Source organism: Hemibagrus wyckioides, linkage group LG09 (assembly GCF_019097595.1).
Source record: "Hemibagrus wyckioides isolate EC202008001 linkage group LG09, SWU_Hwy_1.0, whole genome shotgun sequence".
Taxonomy (NCBI): Eukaryota; Metazoa; Chordata; class Actinopteri; order Siluriformes; family Bagridae; genus Hemibagrus; species Hemibagrus wyckioides.
In genome coordinates, this window is record NC_080718.1 from 9758984 (window position 1) to 9784168 (window position 25185).

General features: G+C 38.6%; 1 protein-coding gene across 12 annotated transcripts in view; it reads right to left on the reverse strand.

Annotated features, from left to right (window-relative positions):
- LOC131359491 (ryanodine receptor 3) overlaps window positions 1-25185 on the reverse strand; it is a 164620-nt gene that overhangs the window by 111106 nt on the left and 28329 nt on the right. For 7 of the 12 annotated variants that reach the window (XM_058399394.1, XM_058399396.1, XM_058399393.1 and 4 more), the window contains exons 2-6: window positions 23232-23351; window positions 7245-7346; window positions 2854-2868; window positions 2121-2195; window positions 880-958 (exon numbers count right to left, since the gene is read on the reverse strand). In XM_058399394.1, coding sequence (XP_058255377.1) covers window positions 880-958; window positions 2121-2195; window positions 2854-2868; window positions 7245-7346; window positions 23232-23351 — 391 coding nt within the window. The remainder of the gene's footprint in view (window positions 1-879; window positions 959-2120; window positions 2196-2853; window positions 2869-7244; window positions 7347-23231; window positions 23352-25185) is intronic. The other 5 variants (XM_058399395.1, XM_058399404.1, XM_058399400.1 and 2 more) reach the window with 1 other exon arrangement.

A 25185-nucleotide genomic window follows, 5' to 3' on the forward strand; every position in this document is an offset into this window, starting at 1 on the left:
TAACTGGTGGAGAGCATGAAGCCAAAACGCATGCAAATTGGGGTTATTCCACCAAATACTGATTTCTTGATGTTATTTAGCCAAAGCATTAACACAATTTCTTTACAAATTATTTGCATTTTGTTTTGTTTGAGTTATTAAAGCTCTGCAAATACTGAATGATCTTGGGTTATTTTGATGTGTTTTTTGATGTCATTTCCTTTAAATATACACTCTAAATAACAATAGTTATATTATGAATTTAGGAGAAATATTGTCAGCAGTTCACAAAAAATGAAACAAAACTGTTCATCTCACCAATACATGCACCTGGAAGAAAAAACATAAAAAACTCATTATTTTGCAGTGGTCTCTTATTTTTTTCCAGAACTGTATGTTACTGTTGTTAAATAATCAAAATTTCCCACTCCTTACTGTAACCTTAACCAAGAATTCATTTTTCTCTTGCAACTAAATGATCTAAATGACCTGACAAGGTCAAAACTGCCTCATGTTCCTATCAATATGAGGATATATTGACCCCATGAACACCCCAGCCCCCATCCTGTCACGTATAAGGTGTGTACAGAGCATTTGAAAAGCAGAATCAACAGAGATTGTCAGAATCAGGTCAGAAGCGTACCACATAGTGGCAAGGTGAATCAAAGACATAACCAAGAAAAGGAATGACTGCTGCCTTTTTTTAAGAAGGTGATGTGAATGTTAAAGTTTCATTAAGTAACTTTGTCATGTTGTATGCAAAAAATATAAAAGATATATTACATTGCTTTTCCATCTAATGTGACATTTAATACATTACATACCAATAATAATGTGGCTTATATGAACGAAATGGAACTAAAGTGACAAATCTTGAACAAGCATGAAGCAAATTCTTGCCTGTCGAGTCCTCCTGAAGTCCGACATCAAAAGACAACTTATCTGTCAGGGACCTGGATGTCTTTAAACATGTCAGATACTGCAAGAAAAATAAGATACAGCATTTCTAGTCTGAAACACTGATGGGGAAATACAAATGAATAACAAATTAAAATAATAATTTAAATGATAATGTAATTTATAAAGCATATTTAAAACATTGCATGTTGAACAAAATAACAGTGACTTCTGTTTCCCTTAGGGAGCACTTAATTGTAGTGTTTTTTTTAATTGTTGTGTTTTTCCCTGCCCCTTCTTTACAACTTGGGGGGTAGGGGGTTTAATTGTTGTGTCTTTAATTGTTAGTGTGTCTTTTACTGCCTCTTGTAAAAGAGAATCTTTTTATATTGGTTAAATAAAGGATAAATTACGGACTAATAATGATAGATGTTAACCCATCCGTTGCTATTCATCAGTGAAATTGACAATTATTCAGCATATGGCACATTGGCACATTAGTGGGTGTTAGTGGGTGAAATGCAAAAGTATATTTAAAATAAACTGTATAATGTCATGCAATGTTTTTGGTTGTTGTTGTTGTTGTTGATGCAGTCGCCTTGTTTGAGACAGTTGCCTGTGCTGCACAATGTGAATGTTACTAGCAGTTAAAAGTGCCTAAAATGACCTTGATAAAGCTGATAAAATAGACTGTGATCCCTACATACTTTACCCATTATAAACACTTGCTGCTAAGAAAAAGGTTGACAGGCAGCATGACAGGGAGGACTCACTGCACTGCTGCTTGTTGAAGATGTATGTAGTCAAGCGTATTATGGCAATTGATTGACAGCATAAATGAATCTTCTTAATAATGCACAAACACAATAACACTGAGTCAGGCAATTTGGTCCTCAATTACAAAGTGTGACATCATGTAAAATTGAAGGATATCTATATGACTGTAACAATATAACAATAACAGACAACCACCTCATTTCATCCCTACCCACTGCTGTACCTGACACAATCATACACAAAAATATACCTAATAAACTGGCTACAATAATATCAATTTAAACCAGAATGTTTAAATATAGACCAGACAGTACTGTGAGATTTATTTTCTATATTACTACTTCTGGTGAAACGACAGTGTTTTTGATCAACCAGAAAGATTTACAAAAGTAGACACAAATCATTCTTCCCAAATACTAGGGAACAAAGGAATAAAATGGCAAGACAGAGATGCTGTTATCTCTCACCATTCCACTGAAAGAGTGTCTCAGGAGGATCGCGTGTCCATACAATAGTGTCCGGTGTCCACCTCCATGTGCTGCCTGTGTGGATTGAGAAGGGTATTAGACATCACTGATGATGACTTAAAATATTAAGACAGTGGTTCCAGTCCAGGAGACCTTTCTGTTTTCCATGCTCTAACACACTGACCTCTTATCATATCCTTAAATCATTACCTGGGCTTGGAGTTTCCCCAAAAGCATTGCACAATGATTAGCATTAAATGCTACAGCAAGCAGCATCTTTAACATTGCTCTCTACCAGTTAACATTACTTTAACCTTGAGTTCTGATGTGGTAGAAAACAATGGTGCATAGGACAGCCACAGCTTTAGTGGGAAACAAAGCAATAGACACAGCACGGTCTGCATTCTCTCACATAAGAGATACAGTCGATAACTCTTATGTGCAGTGAGCAAGCAATGCATTTCTATGGGGACCTTCAAACAAAAAGTGGGGAAAGATTTGCATAATGACAAATATTTAGTGCAAACAAAGGCAAAGACCTTTGTTTGAACACTGCATTTCACTTTTAAAGCTTTACATTTGTGCATATACCATAGGTAAGCACATTTTAGCTACTTACTAATGCATGCAGTCATGCCTGAGGCATTTCAGATGTGTTCTCTCAGTAAGGCCGAGACTAAGGTTGATTAGAGGAGATGTCTGTACTCGTACCTACACGCCAAGAGATACTCACCTTTCTAATGAGCTTCTGATGAAGGCAGTGAAATAACAGAGGCAAATGTTATATTGAGCTACTGCCTCAAATGCAAATGTTTAAATGATAAACTATTGACATGAAGCCTAAAAATGGACCTTTAATTAAACACTAAGGCTGTTTGCATTCTAGAGTTCCCAGTTTCTTCATTTAATCATCTCACTGCTGAAGCATGTTGGTTGGATGTTATCAGGGGTTTTCTTTTAATTCTTAGTAGTGTATTCATGACTTGATAAATACCTGCTGATTCACAGTGTGATGTGATGTGGGGCACAATTCTAAAGGCCAATCATCTCCCCTTAACTCCAGGGTGAGTACAGTATTATGTGCTGTATATTTATACACTCACCAAGCACTTTATTTGGAACACCTGCACACCTAATCATTAAAGCAATTATCTAATCAGCTAATTGTGTGGCACCGGCGGAATGCATAAAATCATGCAGATACGGTCCAGCAACTTCAGGTAATGTTCACATCCTTCTCTGACTGTTGCATGATTGCTGTTCCAGATGGGCTTGTTTGAGTATTTCTACAACTGCTGATCTCCTGGGATCTTACGCACAACAGTCTCTAGATTTTATCCAGAATGCATCAATAAATCAAGTAATGTAGACAGAAATTCTACGTCTTGATATGAGAGGTCATGCGGCCAGACTAGTTTGAGCTGACAGAAATGAAACAATAACTCAGATAGCCACTATTTAAAATTGTTGTGAGCAACTCAGAATGCACATATCAAACTTTGAGGAGGATGGGCTACAACAGCAGAAGACCACAATTCAGTCAGCCAAGAACGGAAAGCTGAGGCTGCAGTGGGTAAAGGCTCACCAAAACTGGACTGGAAAAATGTAGCCTAGTCTTGATGAGTCATGATTTCTGGTGAGGCACTCAGATGGTTTCAGAATTTTCAATTCATGGACCCAACCTGCCTTGTGTTAACAGTCCAGGTTGATGGAGATAATGCAATGGTGTTTTCAAGAGATTCAAGAGAGATTCAAGAAGCTCTATTGTCATTTTAAGTTCATAGTGAAATGAAACAACATTTCTCCAGGACCCGGTGGTACATAAACATACAACATAAAGTTCAAACACAAAAAACAACACAGAGCTAGGACCGAAGTTTTGTCCTAACCACATAAAGTGTAAAGTGTGCAACTAGGTGCAAATAGAGCAAAGACAAGACAGTGCAAAAACAATAAGTACAAAAAGACAACACAAAAACAGGACACTTAGTGCTGAAAAAGAAAAAGAACATGTGCAATGAAATGTAAAATGAAATGAAATAAAATGAAATGATGGACAGCTTTGAGAAACAGTAGAAAAACCAGGTAACTAATAACAACAGTCCTGGGTGTGTGTGTGTGTATGTGTGTGTGTGAGAGAGAGAGTTCTGTACAGTTCAGTCGTGGAGCCTGATGGCTTGAGGAAAGAAACTGTTACACAGTCTGGTTGTGAGGGCCCGAATGCTCCGGTTCTTGGTATACTTTAGGCCCATTAATACCAATCAATCATCAATTGACTGCCACACTGTATATGTGTATTATTCTTGACCAGGTGTATCACTTCATGGCCACAATTACCATTTTCAATGTCTACATGCAGCATGATAATGAACAATGTCACAAAGCAAAAGTCATCTCAACTGGTTTCCTGAACATGACAATGAGCCTTCAGTGGTCTTCCCAGACACCGGCTTGAAATCCAATAGAAAACCCTGGAGATGTGGTAGACGATTCCCAGCATGAACATGGCCCTGAAAAATCAGCAGAAATTGTGTGATGCAGTCCTTTCAACATGGACCACAATCTCAAAGGAAAGCTTCCACCATCTTGTGGAATCCATGCCACAAATAATTTAGGCTTAGTATTGTGTTGCTAATAAAGTGTTCAGTCTGTGTACGTGTTTCTACGCATTCACTAATCACTTTATCAGCAACACCTGCTAAATCATTTAATTATCTAATCAGCCGATCATTTATCAGCATTGCAAAGCACACTCATGTACAGAAACAGATACTAAATCGAGCGGCATTAAATAGTAACTCAAATAACCACTCATTGCAAAAGCATGTCAGAACACTCAACCTGTTGAACCTTGAGGAGTATGGGCTATAACAGCAGAACACCACAGAGCAGCGTACAGCGGGCACAACAAGAGATTGACCAGGAGAATCACAGATAAAATGTGACCAGGTGACATTTGGATCTTTTCTCTCATCAACAAGGCATTTTCATCCGAAGAACTGCCGCTCACTGTATGCCATTTTGTATAACTTATAAAGCTCAGCAGTTTCTGAACTACTTAAACCAACCCATCTGCCACCAACATCTATGGGTAAAATCACTGAGCTCAAACTTTCCTCCATTCTTGTGCATGATGTGATCTGTATCCGCATGGCTTTGTGAACTGCACAGCTGCCATATGATTAGCTGCCATATGATTAGCTACCATATGATTAGCTGACTGTACCAGTAGTACAGGTGTTCCTTTTAAAGTGCCCAGTGAGTGTTCATGTCCTCTGTGTCTGTAATAAAAATCATGTTTAAATAGTGTAATGGTCCTCAGTATTCTAACATCTGGTAAAGCTTTGAAAAGAAAGAAAAAATTATATTAGATCAAAGATAATTTGTAGAAAGGTTTTTCTGAAGCCCCAGCTGTCAGAGGTTTTGCAATTGCAATGAATGAATGCAGCACATTTGACTCCTCTTTCTCTAGATTTCGCTCTAGACGGCAGACTAGAACAAAGGCCAATAGAAGGAAATACCACTGCCCACGTCATATAGCCAAAGGTCATCAGTTTCACAGTCACCACTTGGGGTACTGGGGTTTAAATATAACACTATTGCTAAAGAAATGTCTCTCAAAAAATAGGTTTAAATTTTTTTTTTTAAAGATGATATATGTTGTTGCCAGATTTGAGCTGCTATAAAACTGAGAATATCTGCAGAAAGTTACATTTTATTCATGCACATTAAACAGTTATGCAAAAATTAAACTGACTTTCACACTGCCAGGTGTTATTGTGTTGTTCCATCTCGCTAAACAGGTTGGAGCTGACATAAGGATTAGAGATGTATGGAAAAATAATGGCAGACCCATTCATTTTAAGCTGCATGGTTAAAAACTGCTGTGTAAAGATTGGCCTTGTTTTTGTCCTTGTTACACAGGAGCTGCAGAGTATAGGCCATTATCACAAATGCATATCACCAATACAGCTAAAACCAAACAAAAACAAAACAGTGGATATAGAAATAATGGAAAATAGATTTAATAAATACAAACTGAGACAGTGGAAGGTCCCACTGAGCTCTATAAAGTGCTTAATAAAATGGCACTTCTGGAAGAACTCATGTCAGTGTATCTTGAGTATAACACAGTTTAACATTTATAGCAGCAATGCACAAAGCACATAATAATAATAATAATAATAATAATAATAATAATAATAATGCCCCCTTTCTTTTTTTCCATTCCTTTTTTACATTATCTGCTACACCTTTCAGTTGTTTCAATATTAATATGCAATGACTCAACTTTTATTATAACAACTCTGTTATATTCATGCATAATGAGTAAGTTCAGAGTATAGCAGATCGTAACATAGTTGAACAAAATTAATTGTTAAATATTAGTTAGTTCTTATATCTTGAAGCTGAACTCAAAAAATGCCATTAATTGATAATGCCAGGCCAAGTCATAACTTTAGTCGTGACAGAGGAACACTAGCTAACGATCTTTACACGTATAATAATAATGTATAAAAAAATTGTCATATTTAGCGTAAATTGGCCAAATGAATTGCATGTTTTTGTTTTGAAACATACTACATATTACAACCTTATTATCTTTATTACCTTAAAATTTTTAGCATTTAGTATTTTTTAGTATTTAATTGTAAATTTCCCATTGGGATGAATAAAGTATCGATCTATCAATCTATCGATCTATCTATCTATCTATCTATCTATCTATCTATCTATCTAGTAGAGTATCTATCTATCTATCTATCTATCTATCTATCTATCTATCTAGTATTTTATACTTGGATGAATATATATTCCTTGCATTTGTGTGTGTGTGTGTCTGTGTGTGTGTGTCTGTGTGAAACAGAGTTGTAATAAATAAGACAAGACTTACAATGTTGAAGTCAAATAAATAGCAATATAATAACATTAATAGAAATACTAAATAATTATAGTTGGTTACAAATAAAATAATTATGTAAATATGAAACCAGAGCAACTGTACAAATTTCCTAGATTTACAAAGCAATGTGAAGTTATTATAAAACTATAATTATGAAAACTCTAATGGACTAGACTGGCAATAATTATAGAGGTGTGAACGACTGAATGTTGTGTACTCACTTCATTATTTTCCCCGGTTTTGGCCAGCATCTCCTGCAGTGCCCGAACAGACAGTGACTGCTCCAGTACAAAGTTACAGATACACAGATCTGGAGGGACATACTGAGAGAGAGAGTGAGAGTGAGAGAGAGAGAGAGAGCGAGAGCAGTTAGTTACTGCATTTTTTTAAAGCCCAGACTCAATAATTAAGAAAGAATTAAGTGTGTTACATGCAGTAGAGAGATGCAGGGCATAAGTATATCATATGTGTGTTTTCAGTAACCCAGATCTCATAATCAGTTGAGGGAGTTGGTAGGGGCTGGGGGTTGTATTTAAACATACAGGTTCCCAAGTCCGGTCTTAGAGAACCCTCCATCCTGCACATCTCTAACATATCCACCTCAACTCTGTTAAATAGCTGATTAATTGAGGTGTGTTGGGAGCAGAGAAAGCATTCACAACAAAACGGGATTTCAGGTTATATGACTAACTTTGCTAACACTTTAGCTTAATTCCAGGTTCTCTGGTTTTCTCCCCCATCCGAAGACATGTGTTGTAGGCTGATTGGAATCTCTTAATTGTCTGTAATGCATGAGTGTATGCGAGTGTGTCCTGAGATGGGTTGGCACCCCCCTTGTGCCCCGTGTCCCCTGTGATGCTCTAGGTTCCTTGTGACCCTGAGTAGGATAAGTGCTACAGAAAATAGATAGAGGGATGGACCTGGGTCAATTCATGGATTGTACTGAGTCTACACTATATCGCTGCCTAGAGCTTGGTATGAATGCTGACCACCTTACTGTATGGCTTTGCTTTAAATAATTATATATATATATATATATATATATATATATATATATACACACACACACACACACACACACACACACACACACACACACACACACTCTCATGCAGTAGTTCATAACCAGAGCCATATACCTGCCTACACCTCAGGGCTGATTTAAAGAGGTCCTGCATAAACTAGGGTTAGGATAGAAATATAAACCTTTGGGATTCTTAAATCAACTGTTTAAAAGACTGCTGAATGCAGACCAAGCCAAGGCATGCTTGATATCTGTGCTGCACAGCATAACCATGATCAGGAAAAAAAGATAGACAAGGGCTGTGAGATAGACCAGTGCAGAACAATTCTGTTAGTGGATAAATTTATAAAGCTGTTACTTGATAAAATTGATAAATCTGTTACCTTATTTAATCTATTTAGCAATTTTTCTTTTCTGCTAATGAGCAGAAAAAAGTTATACCTAGAAATTATGATTACTAATATGGACTATCAAAATTAAATTATATGGTATAGTATGAATGTGATGACTCGTTAGAGGCAGGTTGGATAGAATCCATTTGCAGATTTATTGAAGACAGCAGGAACAACTCGTAAACCTTTAGCAGCGCAGAAGTCAAAAAAACGGAAAACCAAATAACACTAGCGACAAAACCAAAACACAAACCAAAACTCGTAAATGAGAGGATAAACAGGCAAAAGTCCATACACAATAGTCCATACATGAAAGGGAGTAATCCAAGGCTTGGTAAGTCGCACGGCAACGTTACTTCGCAAAGAATGCTGGTTAGCATGCTGCTTATATCCTAGTGTGCTACCAGGAAGTGAACCCAGAGGGGTTAGTATTTAGGTGAGGGCTCCCTCTGGTGGGCTGGATGATGTTGTGACATTACAGAACCCCCCCACCATGTTGTTAATGCCCAGTTGTGAGCAGAAGGCCTGACAGACTCGTGAAGTAAACTGTGACCCACGATCAGAGACAATGTCTTCTGGGAGGCCGTAGTTCTGGAACACATGGAGGAACAAGGCTTGGGCTGTTTCCATGGCTGTGGGCAGCCCCTTCATGGCGGATAAGTTTGCAGGCCTTGGAAAAGCGATCGATCACGACCATGACCGCAGTATACCCTTGGGACTCAGGAAGGTCTGTGAGGAAATCTGTAGATATGTGGGACCAGGGCTGACGTGGGATAGGTAAGGGCTCCAGCAACCCTTCTGGCAGTTGGTGGCTGGTGCGGGATTGAGCACAGGTGATACAGGCCTTGACGAACCCCTCTGCATCTGCTGTGAGTGATGGCCACCAGAACTTGTGTCTGAATAACTGGGTGGTGCGCCGAATGTCTGGGTGTCCAGAACCAGGGCTCTCACGAGTCCACTGTATGACACGGTGGCGCAGATCGGTGGGTACAAAGAGTTTTGACGGTGGACAGGTCGGTGGAGGGGGTTCTCTGGTGTTTGTCTGCTGAATCTCCTCTATTAGGCTCCACTGGATGGGGGCTAGAATAACTGATGGTGGAAGAATGGATTCGGGGTGAGTGTGCTGCTCATGGGTTTCAAACTGTCGAGATAAGGTGTCAGCTTTACCATTCTTGGAACCAGTGCGATAAGTAACTGAGAACTTGAATTGGGTGAAGAACAATGCCCACCGGGCTTGGCGTGGGTTCAAGCATTTCGCCCCTCTGAGATAGTCCAGGTTTCTGTGGTCTGTGAGAATTAGGAACGGGTGTCGGGCCCCCTCCAGCCAATGCCGCCATTCCTCCATTCCTCCAAGGCTGCCTTCATGGACAATAATTCCCGATTCCCCACGTCATAGTTCGCTTCGGCGGCCGAAAGTTTTCTGGAGAACTAAGCGCAGGGGTGTAACTTTCCAGAGTCTCCTTGGCACTGGGAGAGCACTGCACCGATGCCACAGCTTGACGCATCAACCTCGACAACAAATGAGAGGTCAGGATCAGGGTGACAAAGTATAGGAGCGGTAGTAAAACTTAGTTTCAGCTTTTGGAATGCCTCTCTCGCCTTGTCAGTCCATACCAATTTCTTGGGTTTTCCCTTCAGCAAGGAGGTGAGTGGCCCGGCTATGGTGCTGTAGTTGCGGATAAATCTCCGGTAGAAATTGGCGAAACCCAAGAAGTGCTGCAAATCTTTGATACTGGTGGGCTCTGGCCAGGAAGTGACAGCTGTGACTTTGGACTGGTCCATCTCAACCCCTTCTTCCGAGATGATGTAACCCAGAAATGATGTGGACTGTCTATGGAACTCACATTTTTCTAGCTTGGCATAGAGATTGTGTTCTAGGAGCCGAGAGAGTACAGAACGGATGTGCTTGATGTGGTCTGTGAGATTAGCAGAGTAGATCAAGATGTCGTCAATGTAAGCGATAAAGCGATTCAGCATGTCTCTGAAGACCTCGTTTATGAGCGACTGGAACACTGCTGGTGCGTTAGTGAGTCCATACGGCCTAACTAAGTATTCGTAATGCCCCTGGGTGGTGTGGAAGGCCGTCTTCCATTCATCTCCCTCTCTTATCCGTACAAGGTTGTATGCACTCCGTAAATCCAACTTAGTGTAAAACTTGGCTCCTTGTAGTTGCTCCAGTGCCACAGGGACTAAAGGCAGTGAGTAAGGGTACGGCACTGTGATAGAGTTCAGTCCCCGGTAAGCTATACAAGGACGTAGGCCCCCGTCCTTCTTTTCCACAAAGAAAAAGCCTGCAGCGGCTGGAGAGGTGGATGGACGAATGTACCCTGCTGCCAGGGCTTCCTCGATGTACTCCTCCATGGCTTTCTTTTCAGGAAGTGAGAGAGGGTAGATACGGTTCTTAGGTGGCATGGTGTTGGGCAGTAGCTCAATGGCACAGTCATATGAACGATGAAGCGGGAGTTTGGTGGCTTTTTCTTTACTAAATACAGCTCTGAGGTCGTGGTATTCGCGGGGTAATGTCACTGTAGCTGTGACCATGGGACTCTCAATGGAGGTAGTGAGACATGGTCGAGGTGTAGGGTTATGGAAGCAGGTGTTGAGGCAGAAATCCGACCAGCGTCTGTGTTCCCCCTCTCTCCAGGATATATGAGGGCCATGCTGTTGCAGCCAGGGAAAGCCGAGGATAATGGGGTTGGCAGGTGACAAGATGACATAGAATGACATAGAAAATGCTTTTCATGGTGAAACAGTCCGATCTCCAGGTCTAAAGCTGTGGTTTGGTGTGTGAGGAAGCCTTTCCCAATAGGCTGATTGTTGACGGTGAAGGTTATCCAGTCTAATGGCGGTAGAGATATACTGTGATAACGAGACATTAGAGTCCTTGCAGGCCATCTCTGCTTGAAGTGCTGGAGTTAAACCCTCACGGAAAACTGCCAACAACGCCGTAGAATTCCAGCCAGACTGTGCAGCAAGCGTGCGGAACTTAATGGCGTACTCTGCAGCTGATTCAGACCCTTGGCGTAGCTCCAGTAGTTGCACTGAGATGTCTTTGCCTCCAGCCGGGTACTCGAACACCTCGCGAATCAACCCTGTGAGATAGCTGGCTGAAGACTTAACTTGGGGGTCTGAGTGCCACACCGCTGAAGCCCAAGCTTATGCTTTACCTGTCAGCAGAGAGAGCATTAATGCACACCTGATAGAGTCACTCTTGTAAGTCTCTGGTTGTTGGGCGAAAAAGTTGTCACATTGGCGGTCGGTTGATCCATCAATCTTTTCGGGGAGAGCGAAACATGGTAGTTCATGGTGTGGTTGCGGTGTGGGAGCCGAAGTGGTAGCAGCATGGTGGGCTTGTTGTTGTAGCTGCTGGTTGGTAGCTTTAAGCGTCTCCACTTCGGCTTGGTAGGCACGGATAATCACCCCCTGGCGCCATATTGCTGCCTGTAAATCCGCTGGATTCTCAGATGGCGAAGTAACCTGTGATGACTCGTTAGAGGCAGGTTGGATAGAATCCATTTGCAGATTTATTGAAGAAGACAGCAGGAACAACTCGTAAACCTTTAGCAGTGCAGAAGTCAAAAAACCGGACAACCAAATAACACTAGCGACAAAACCAAAACACAAACCAAAACTCGTAAATGAGAGGATAAACAGGCAAAAGTCCATACACAATAGTCCATACAAGAAAGGGAGTAATCCAAGGCTTGGTAAGTCACACGGCAACATTACTTCACAAAGAATGCTGGTTAGCATGCTGCTTATATCCTAGCCTGCTACCAGGAAGTGAACTCAGAGGGGTTAGTATTCAGGTGAGGGCTCCCTCTGGTGGGCTGGATGATGTTGTGACATTACAATGAACTTGTATAAAGTATGAAATGTTCTTAGCTTTAAGAAACTGCTTGGTGCTTGAAATGCTTGGACCTGCTTGGAGTTGGATGCCCAACTTCTGCTACAGAAAGCATCACCTAAACTATTGAAATAATGGAACGGAATGGAGTCCTGATCTACACCAGACTGAAAGTCTGTGGAAAATCCTTTGCAACAAAGTTACTGCTAAGAAACCAACTACAGAACTGTGGAAAAGACTGGAAGAAAAATGGATCACGATCACACCAGAACAGTGTGAGAAACTAGTGATGTCCTGCAGCCACAGATGTGCTGAAGTCATTCAAAGCACCAGCCATTTTTTGACCCTCAAAAAATTTAAGTTGTAATCTTCTTTCGTGGTTTTTAGAGGTTACTGTTCTCTAATTATGATCACTGAGTTTTCCACAAAATAAAAGTTTTTACTAAAGTGCCTTGGTTGTTTTGTAAATCATGCTATAACAATGGAAAAATACTAATTTACCTCAAATGTCAACCTAGTATCCCTACAGGTAGATGTCCAATGTTGAAAGGAAGCCTATGATTGTATTTCACAAGCACTGTATAGCCAAAAGTATGTGGACACTGGGTTATCACACTAATGTGCACTTGCTGAACATCCCTTTCCAAAATTGTCCTCTCATGGCTCTGTGGGGATTTCAGCCACAAGAGCATTAGTGAAGTGAAGCAGGATGGCTAGGGTGCATTCAGCCTTTCATTTTATCCAAAAAGTGTTCAGTGGGTTTGAGGTCAGGGCTCTGTGTAAGTCCACTCGATTTCTTTCACTCCAACCTTGGCAAACATTGTCTTCATGGAGCATGCACAAGTGCATTGTCATGTGGGAACAGGTTTGGGCTCAGCCCCTTAATTGCAGTGAAGGAAAATCCTAAAGATTCAGCATAGAAAGATAACTCAGTATGGGTTTGCTTTCATCTTCATGGCAACAGTATGAGGACAGCAAACTGGGGTAGACATATGTGTTACCACTACTAATATACCACTATGCCTCCAGAAACACTGGGAAAAGGGTAGAAATGATGGCAATGTGCTATGAGCTTAAAGGAGTAATTTATGACAAATTGCACTTGCAGTTATTCTTATCATTTATTCATACTAGATGAATACATCCTCCCTGCTGTACCTGAGTCCACCAGATACAAACCTTTTCTGGCTTCTCTGGCTAGAGGAGGTGACCCTTTTGAAAACCAGTTAATATGCAATAGATAGGATTACAGTCCTTGATATGCTGAAATAGATGTTCTGAACAAGCTTTACTTTTCTTTTCATTATTGACTAGAAATTCTCAGCCATGAAGTAGATTCTGGCCCAACCTTTGAACTCCTACTTCTCAAAACGCCTATCTGCCAGTGTCATGCTGTAATATCATGCATAAAAGCTCAAATGGATGGTTGCACAATGCGTGGGACATAAAGGGAGAGCAACAACCTCCCCCAACACTTAGCTGAGTGGATAAAAAAGTGCTTAAATAAGCGTGCTAAATCATTGGTGGGTGCATGTACGTCATGTCTATTTCCTTGTTGATCTTGAATTTAATATCCTCACTTAGTTCTGCCTGTACTGTGTCACTTGCTCTCTCTTCATGCAGAATGTGACATGGGATTTACAGATACACAGATATAAGTTATGCTGTGTCTTAAGAAAGCTTACCAGAAAGTCTCGTTAAAAACTAGAGCTGTGTACTGAGACTGGAATCTCACAAGACCAAAGAAAAGAGTCAGAGGTTTTTACTCACATGGGTATGAGTAACATAAAGCTTGTCAACCAACAAAGATGAGTTAATAAAATCAAACCTTCATTTAAATGATGTTACTACTTTCTTATCTTTTTGTAAATAGAACAAAATAAATTTGTTAAAAAATTCTTTTCAATTAACTAGTGCTGACAGTGCTAGCATTTCTAGCTTTACTGTTTCTGGTGGCACAGTGGTAGGGGTTGTATTTAAATCAGGTTTAAATCTGAATACAGAAACAAATGGAGCTATTTGCATCACTAAACATACAGAAATAGATAGTGGCATTACATCACACTTCATCTGTTCCGTTAACCCAGCACACAAACTCCATCTCCCATCATGCACCACAGACTCCACTTCACAGAACACACACACACTGCATCAATCACATATGCAAGACTCTTAATGGGACTCATCTGTTCCCAGTTACATGCCACCTAAACAACCCCTTAACCCTTTGAATAATTTTCTTATTTGCATATTTGCACCATGGGATTAATACAGCTCATGACCACTTTTAATAATGCCATTGTGTATTATGCTTTGACATCAGTGAGCTTGTCACATATTTCCACCTCGTTATGGTGCACAATTCAGTGATCCTCAGTGTTTTGCCAGCTGACACTACCGAGCCATTTTTGTTGCTACCTGCTGGTTTTTATGTGATATGAGGCAAGCGTGAAACATTCCTTCATCCAGTGTTAAAACTGCGGTTAAGCGCAGTGTGAAAACCCCTTTTATATGTTAAATTTGCAATATTTGCATTACTAGTCAACATTTTCCTGTGTTTTTCTGTAGCCTTGTTTATCCTGTTTGCTAATAACCTGACCTCAGCCTGTTTCACTGATTCCATGTGTGTCTAGTGTTTTGGATTGTGTGCTACATAAATAAATCTGCCCTACCTGCATTTGCATCTGTCTCGAGCTCCACCTTCTGAGTCCTTCTCTATACAAAATGACTGAGATGGTAGTATTTATAGTAGAAGGCTAAATTTAAGAAATATCATTTTATATGAAGGTGTCATAGTAACAGGCATAAACAAGTTATTGTTTCTTTTTAGGTTTCTATATAACATGTATTCATTCAAGTATTTAATTCATGAAATGTTTCACCATGCATGTGATTACCTTCAAAGTAATGCAATGTGCCTGTAATTATGCTTATGGATTATGAAGTAAACAAAATATGCTGCATCAGCAAAACATTTATAGACACAACCCAAGCGTGTTGTGAAAACTGTTCACAAGAGCATACCTTATATATGTTTTAATTGGGAACCTTTCGAAGCAGCCTGTTCCTATTTTGTGTTTTCTTAGGACCTCCTTTTAATGTTGATCTTTTTGTCTACTTTTTTTGTCAACTAGTTAACCCCTTAAAGTCCAAGTTCACTGATCTCTAGTGCTAGTTCTTACAGTAGATCTTTACCTGTATTATCCAGTCACTATGACTTATTTAATAACTTCATTACAAAGCTATGGAGTTACAAGAGCCAGGAATGTCCAGACCTGCTGACTAGACCATTGTTAGGCCTCGGTTTAGGATTAGGGAGGGCTGGTGTTCATCTTCATTAAGCGCTTTATTATGATCACAATAGAGGGTGACAATAGATTTGGACCTTATCACAGGAACACTGAGTCTGAGTGTAAGGTAGATCTCAGCTCATCCCTGAATACACACATTCACATCTACATGAACAGAATTCTGGGTAATCTTGTTTCACCGTTCATACTGCTCATATACCTGGGGTTCAAAATGAATCCTGGCTATTCATAATCTGACATTTCACACTGTACATTCCTAAACCCTGGCTTATCGTTCATATTTGCAGTATCAACAACCATGACTGGATAAATACAGCACCTGACCACTTTAAATAATGGCTTGTCTCAAGCTTTTGCATCAGTGAGAGAAAAAAGGAAAGGTTTTTTATCATATAGTTTTGTTATCTTTCACAGATTTCTAATCTTTTTTGGGCTTTTTAAGTTTGTCGCGTACTTGACCAGACGTTCACTGATATCCAGCTTCCTCTAATTTTTCTGTGTCAGGTTTTTACCCCTCACTATGGCACACACTTCCATGATGTTCAGTATTTTGTCGCCTGACGCACTAAGCTGTTTTTGTCCGATAGCTGCGTCCTGGTTTTCACCATGATATGAGGCAGGCACTTTTCAGTTCACCCTAACCTTCTAATACCACATAATTTCACACTGTACAGTTTTGGCACCACAAAGCAGGGCAGTGCTAAAAGCAGTGCTAATCCAGCTTCAAAGCAGTGTTTTATAACCCCAGGTAAAAAGTGGTTCTAACCCTGCTTCTAAATTACACATGTGAACTGTCCCTCTACCTGGGGTTAAAAGCATGGTTAAGAACGACAATAACCTGGGGTTAAGCACAATATGAAAATCCCTATTAAGATTTAAAATATTAATTCTAAAGAAATTTATTTTAAATATCATAGCATGGTTATGTTGGTTTTCTTTAATTAAACATCCCCTTTTTTAAATTTTCTTTAAATTACAAAACAAAGAACAATATCTCTACCTTTGCCTTTAAGTTATAAAGATTTTTACATCTGGGTGATGTAGGTAACACAGCTATTTATACAAAGCTGTGTTAAATCTCAGCTCATATAATATTGCTATATAAGAATGTACTGTAGCAGAGCCTGGGGCAGTTTTATATATCTAACATTAAATGTTACTTATATTGCAGTGTGATGACTGATAATGCCTGTTAGCCAAATCTATGTGATCTATGCCCTGGAACTCGTGCTATAATTAAAAAGGTCAAGTAATCACTAAATGACACAGTAGGCAAGTTCAGAATAGAGAAGAGTCTGATAGAAGATTTGGCATGAGAGCTAAAGAGGCCAGCGCAGCAGGCTGACAGTTTGAGGTAAGGCATGAGCCATGAACCTGCAGTAAGATAAATGGAGCACAAATAAGTGTCCTCTTTCTTCAGTACTACACACATTGAATACACTGGAACATGACACAAATCATGTTTTAAATCTTTTTATCCCATTTAACTACTTATAACTTATTCACTTGTTAAAACACTGAATTACTTTGTAACTGGGTGTTTAACTGTAAAATGCAGGAAGAAAGCAGGTTATAAGTGCGTTTCCTTAGTATGTTGTTTAATTGGGTAAATCTAATAATCATAATCACAGTCCGATCTAAGAGACTGAGAAACCAAAAATGGTAACCAGAATTAAAAAAAAAAAAAATACAGTCAAAAGTAAGAAAGAAAGAAAGAAAGAAAGAAAGAAAGAAAGAAAGAAAGAAAGAAAGAAAGAAAGAATACTGCAATAAAAATAAAAATAAAAATAGACAGAAACTAGAAACTAACAGAAACTAGAAATCCTGGCTCATATAAAACATAATGAGCATATAATATATATATAATACATACATACAATAAAACACAGAAAAATGCACCCACTGACATGAAATCAAATGACAAAAAATGAAAAAACAGCATGAAAACTGAGGGAGTTCCTGACATGAACAGGGATCATACAGATAATATTGGAATCCAATTTATTTTAATTACCAAATTACATTTTTGTTATTCTGTATACTTTACTATGTACATAAGCCATAATTATCACAGCTCATCTGTCTATGCTGCTTGCTTTACAATACAAGTAAACAGATATACATAATTTTCAGAGCACGTCCACATAAAAGCCAAATCCAAGACTGCAATGCCAAGAATGACAGTGCTGAGGATCCACTTGCCTATATATGTTATAGCTATGTGATAAAACAGCTCAGTCACTTTTTCAGCTGTGCAACCAACACAAAACTAATTATTAAAAATCATACACTAAAAAGATATCTATCTTTATTTATGCCCAATTTTAGGTGAGCAAACACATATAGCTTTAAAATAAATTCAAGTAAATAATGCTTATATTTGGTCACATATCCCTTATTTAGATATCTATTATACTGGATAAATTGTCATCTTCTGATCTCAAACCCATAGGTCTGCAGTGTATAGCACAAACAAAAGACTTGGCCTTGCTGTTCTAACTATATATAACATAGCATACATGTGGTGCCTATGCACTTAATAATGAGCCATTTTAATTTAAAATAGGGATGATATGCTTTCTGTTAGTGTCTCACTAAAAGTAACTGCCGCACTATATTTACAATCACAAATGTGGCTTGTCAAGCTTGATTAAAATATTTTGTGCAGAATACATAACGTATTCTGGCATAAAGCAAGATGATTGAACATTCATGGAAATTCTAATTAGACCAAGGCTACTTAGCTATCACTGAAGTGTTAGATATCGGTGTGACTCATTCTTTAAAGAATTGGCTTTTCTAACTCACTGGACTTATAGTTAGCATGAACATGTTCTTCCTTGTTATTAGAAAAACTACGCATGCATGGTTAAAAAAGTTACCAAAGGAGAGTGAGCACATGGCTGGAAAATGGCACTAACCGCATTACTAGTTTGATTTATTTAGCATGTTTCAATAAAGATGTCATATACCAGTTTCTTAAACCAGGCTTTCAATCAAAGTCAGGCTGACACAGCCCCTGTTCTGGCTGTTGCCAGACTCTTTAAAGCATGCTTATGTAATTGAAAAACAGGTACACTGCTAACTCTAACGCTCAGTATCCACCGACTCGGCCTACTGTTCATGTAAACTACATGAACTTACATTTCACTACAGTGAACATGTTTAAAATTAAAGATTTTATTATTACTACACTGTTCACCCTCATTCTATCTGTATCTGAAACACAGACCAAACTATATTTTCTGTCAAAAAATATGAGACATCAATCTCTGCACAAAATTACATGACTCTGTGATGTGAACAGTCTAGGGGATACAATAATGTCAGGTTCACAATGCCATGGCTACAGGCAAGTCACCAAGCCTCAGTGAATGACATATATTCTATTATAAAGCACTTGAAACCATCAGAAATGCTGCATAACTGATTGCTTGAAATTTTTGCTCTATGCCAAGAGACTTTATTTATTGGGCTTTAGTGATAAAAGTTAACACTCTAGAAACCAAAATTTCAGCCCCAGTGTAGGAATTTGAATTATACACTTGAAATACTAATAGCACAGTGCCTATTTGTGCTAATATACGTCAGAGAGTATTAAAGTTGTAGGAAGATTCACAAAGTCAGTCAAAAACCAGATTCCTAAAAGTTTACAATTCTGTTATATTAATTAAGTCTGGCTAAATACTCAATGCAGTAGTGGGGGTGTAGTCAAGCATCAGCTGTGGACAGACAGGAGGAAAGACAAGGAATGCATAATGATTCTCACCTGTGTCTTATTGCCTACTTTTGTGTGTTTGTGCTTTCAGTGACTGCCATGAGGCAGATAGAGAGAGAAAGAGAGAACAAAACAGAGACAGAGGGAGACAGAAAGTCTCATAGCTGGCAGAGCTAAAACCACACACACACACAAATCTCTGAATCTTAAACTTAAGCAAGGCGAAAGCCACAAGCTGCTGATAGCCCCATTGGGTTGCATTTCTTTTGGTTAGATTTTTTTTGTTTAGTTTTAGAAAGTAAGCTGAAAAGCGCGGTGGGAAAAATAAAAGTGAGCTCGAGGCTCTGCTGAAATTACGTGTGCCTCTTGAATGTCCCTTCACACACATATACACAGAGTATTTTATTTAGCAACTACTATGAGTTATTCAGTAAATACAGTTTTATTACTGTAGTTCAGTACGTCAATGCCAGTGAAAGGTTTAAGGAAATAAAAACAAAATTAATGATCCATTCTTTAGGTTAAGTCTAATGCATTTGGATGCTGATGTCCTTGTTGCCCTCAAGGTGCCCATTGACCATTACTCCTGGCTGGGTTTTTCAGCAGCTCAGCTTGCCATCTTCCAAACCATCAATCCAAACATTTAACTTCACTAAAGATGATACGAATTGCTACTGGCCCACTGTAGTCATATAAAGTATACTGTATGCTCTCAATGTTGCTGATAGAAGTTGCAGAGAAGCAACTTCAGAAACATATCCTGTTGCTAGTATACTAGGTCATGATCTAAGAATACCATTGAGCAACATGCCAAAGCGATTTTTTAGTGCTCCTTTATGTGATTGGTGAAAGGTTAGATCTTTTGTAGCTGCAGCCTCAGGCATCGTGCCCACTAACTGTTGACTGAATGTCTGAAGCATATGGCACACAAAATTCAATTGGTCAGCACCTGATTGGTTGGATTCTACAGGATTTCTTGGAGACATGTGTCATATTTTTTAATGGTCATTCTGAAAAAAAAAAACAAAGCCATTATGATACTCTACATCCCTCATGGAAGAAGGAAGCCATTGTGTTTACAATTGTGAATTTGAGGATAAGCATTAATGAGGATAAGGTAAACACTGGAAGGTAGAATTTGCACAACTTTCTTAAATGAATGTATATAATGTATGAATCTATAGTTTGATTTGTAGGGACATCGACTTTACATTTTTGTGCCCCTAAATATGACACTGAATAAAATGAACTGTGGTTGCTTTCGATTTCAGTTAGGCACCCTCCTGGACAGTCTTTGGCCTATAAATGCTGCTATGGAGGTCTATCCAGGTCTATCCTGACCTTCTGCAATCAGTCTGAAGCTCTGGCTACATGAGACTAGATCTTTCTTAGCCTCAGTTTTGTCACAGGTAATTGGCAATAGATGTCCTGTATAAGTCAAACAATTTAACAGCTCTTCACAATACATAAAATCTTATTCAGAGTCTGGAGAATGACATGGTGAAGAAAGTCAAATGTAGTACTATTAGGGGACACAACAAATATTTAATGAGGCTACATAGATGATCAAGTTACTGAGAGGTGGTGGTTTACAGAGACAACACCTTCATTACTTCTGCCACTTTTTTTGTTCACACGAAATTCTATCTAACATTCAGAATTTCAGCATGGTCATAGTGATACCACAGCATTCTAATACCTTACACCTCAACACAGGGTCTCATAAAAAAATTGCAGGAAAGGAAAGGAAAGGAAAGAAAAGAAAAGAAAAGAAAAGAAAAGAAAAGAAAAGAAAAGAAAAGAAAAGAAAAGAAAAGAAAAGAAAAGAAAAGAAAAGAAAAGAAAAGAAAAGAGACAGGAAAGGAAAGGAAAGGAAAGGAAAGGAAAGGAAAGGAAAGGAAAGGACAGGACAGGACAGGACAGGAAAGGAAAAACATGATGTCAGCAGAAAGCAATTACAATATAAAAGCTGTTGGTGGTTACACTAAGCTTGAAAGAGCTCAGACACTGGTGTGGATGAAGCCCATATATCATATATACCTTCCCTCTGCTCCCAAGAGCCAAAAATAGAAGAATATATTCAATCACTTGAACTTTTGTATACCATAAGACTACCAGACTGGAAGATGGGACTTCTTCCACTTTAATTGTACTATTTCTTTTTTTTCTGCCTTTGCTTTTCTGAACTTTTCCTTTTTTACCAATGTCAAGGCAGATACATTATTCCATATAACAACTGTATGCTTATCATACAGGGTTAGGATAGGATATGTACAGATACATATTACAGCCCCCTATCCCCCCTCTGGACAATCACCCATGTGAAAATTTAAAATTTTCACATATTGTGCCATTAATATATTCTGCCAGAAGTTACTGTTAGAGAAAACCCTAATTTTCATGTATAGAAAATGTTTCATGAGTCTTATCCCTGGCTACCACCCACAAGCAAATAGTCAAAGGACTATCCAGTAGCTTTCGATGTTTTTATTAACTCACTTGCTACCACTGCCAAGTCAAGAGTGCTCATTTCTCTCCATGAGATGATGAATACACCCAAAACTCATTATAGTATTCTAGAGGCCTCACCCCCTATGTGTACTTTCTTTTTAGGCTATTAGCTTCTGTCTCCATGCTGGCTGTACAAATGAATCAGGAATGATGAGCACATGATGGACAAAATGGACCTAGTAAGCAGGTGATACACATATTCTACAGACAGAAAAGTTACAAAATGGAGAGCATTTTAACAGACTGACCTAGCAAAGTATCAACTGGAAGAACACTTGCATATACAGTTTCCATAATAATGAATTCTTCACACTGAAGGAGATGTATTCGCTATTTGGTGGACTTAAGGCCCATAGGAGCAGGGCTGGATTTCAGTCACAGACATCATGGACTGCAACCTCACAGTGGTGTTCCACTAGAACCATTTAGACCAAACAAATATTTTCTAATAAATGTACTGTAAAGTTGTTTACATTTTTTAATGTATTTTTTTACTAAATTATTCTGGCAACCATTGCTGCCAGATTTTGTTTTTGTAAAAACAAAATATTTTCTAAAATACAAATGCATAAGTCATTTAAATCGGTAATTTAAATTGGTGACTAGGATAAAGCAGTTACTTAAGATGAGTGAATGAATGAATAAAGCCCAGAGTCAGGAGATGTTGAGAGTTGAGATGGATGCAGGTGTATTAAAAAGCATTTTATTTAAAGAGAAGGCAGGTGAATCCAAATCGTGAATCAAAATTGAGAAGTAGGAAGTAGACTGAGGTCTAGTGAGCTATAAACCACGATGGCAGGGGTAATCCAAAGCATATAAATAAGGTAACCAAACAAGATTGAAAACTGAAATAGCACAAGAAGTACCATAAAGGTCTGGTACAGTACACATTGAATAAAACTTCACACTTGACAAAGATACACAGGGGTTTAAATATACAAACTAATTAAAGAGCAAAATAAAATCAGGAGAGACTAATCAGGAAACATGAGGGAGACAACCAATGACAGGACATGAATCACACAGGGAAGTGCATACCCTATCGCTGCGGGCTGCACTAATTCTGTGCTTGCAACTCTCGCCATGAGGGGGAGTTTCCTGACATCCAGATTGTACCAGATGCAGTAAGTGTGTCTCACTGCACACACATAATCACCACATTGTCACACAATGTTCATAACCAACTGCTCACTCCCTCTCCTTTCAGCATGACAGTAAAAAACGCCCACTCCCACAAACTTTTTGGTTGGATCCCATGAAATCCAAGTCCTAATGCATACCTCTAGGGCAAAGTCTTGCCCTATATATTTAGTTTGCAATACCAACCTTCCTGTTGTGAGTGTCGTCTTACTGTTCTGTGCTTCCCCAGACAATACATATGCCAAATTAGCTTCTCCTTGCTTACCTTGGCCTCTGAGGTGAGTTCCAAGTAGCATAGCCGATTGCCAAGTCCCTCAGCCGACAGACAGAACTTGCGATTCTCCTTATGAATGCAGGCCACACACTGCAACACCACCTCATCATCCTGTTGGGAGAATATACACAAATTCATGGATGAAAACATTTCTTAAACTTACATCCATAAAAATTCAATAAAATACCTTTAGGTAAAGGGGAAAACATAAAATGCTGTCGTAAGAGTTTATGGGTAGTATACTGTGCATGGCTTGATGTTTGCTAAATGTTTCACCAAGTATTTCTGAAAAAAGCTGAATATTTCGGAATCAGCATTTCTTTAAAAAAAGTCAAAGTGTGATTGGACATTCTCTGTATTTACTCCAAAATTCTGGAATAATCTCCCTCTTTGCCCTATAAGTGGAGATTTTTAACTTGTGGAACCTGGAGTACAGAAGATATTTGTTCTGATATTAAAGAAGTAAAGATGTTTATTACAGAAGTGGAGGAGTTAGCTGGTACAATTTTGATTAATCAATATACATTTACAGAATTTACCAGACACCCATACCCTTAAGGACTTACATTTTTTATCTCATTTATACAACTGAGCAGTTGAGGGTTAAGGGCCTTGCTCAGGGTCCCAGCTTGATGATTCTGGGTTTTGAGCTCACAACCTTTCAATTAGTAGTCCAATGCATTAACCCCCTAGCTACAACTTTTCAATTTTTCATTGCACCTTTGCAGGATATTGATGTTGCAGTAGTTGATGATTATACCCAATATGCTCTATCACACCCAAAAGATTCATAAGATTATCAAATTCATTTATTAATCAGTGTCCACACTGTTACATACCAACCTCAAACAATACGCTAGGTGTCTTGTTTAGTGACCACATATATTCATGGCAAAAGAAGTAAGAAATACTGCCCTGTCTGTGAGAGGCAAGCAGAATGTGCTGATATGGCTGCACAGAGGATGAGAGTGGTGCAGTACAATAGCCAAATGCACAATTTTAATCAGGAGCTGCTTTGCAGAAACCAGAGTGCAGCAGTTAGGAAAGGTGTATTTTATAGATGTGACAGTCACCATTTCAACAGTTAGCTTTAGACTTTAAAAGTAAAACATAAAAAGGACCCAAACAACTATAAACTAGAACTATAAAACTCTTCTGTTCCTGCAGGCTCAAATTTCAGCTTATGTTTCCGAGAAATCTTTCTGAGATCCACGTTTGCTTTGACTATCAAGAATGTACATGCAAAAACAAAACTGTTAAAGTTCTTAGCACTGTAACAGCCAAGATACCACTTAGCTGAGGTCCCTAACTAATGTCTCTCCATTCAATATTGACCTGATTATGACAGACTCATAAATATGTAAACAGTGGAGAACAGGATGAGCCATTTCTAACTGTTCATTACTGTGTCGGGTCAAATTGATTTTTCTATACACTAATCAATGCTTTAAAATTATTATGACTTTTGCTAATTAACAATCTGTATTTAGATACAGTTGATTATTTTAAGATTTATCATGCAGTCTAAGATATCTAGTGAGCCCATTTTTGGTAAAGAAATATAGTATTATAGCAGTATTATAGTAAATATTCTACTATTAACACTATATAGTATTACAGTATTACTGATTTTTTTTTTTTCAACTTGACCGTTTTAAAAAGCATACTTTATTTCAGAATTTCATTTTCAGTTCACAGACTGGCCCAAGTGCAATGACTTTCTGTGGTTTTGCTTCATTCCATTAAGAAACATACAAGACTGAAAATCTCACTAGAAAATCTACATTATTACTGATATGAACGGCAAGATATAAAAATATCAGTCTTTTTTTTGTTCCAAAATGCAAAAGTGCAGGCCATTGAAAATTGTAGGCCTACTTTAACTTCTACTTCATTTACCAATTGCTGGATATTACAATTAATTTGTCTTAATAAAAAAATCAAC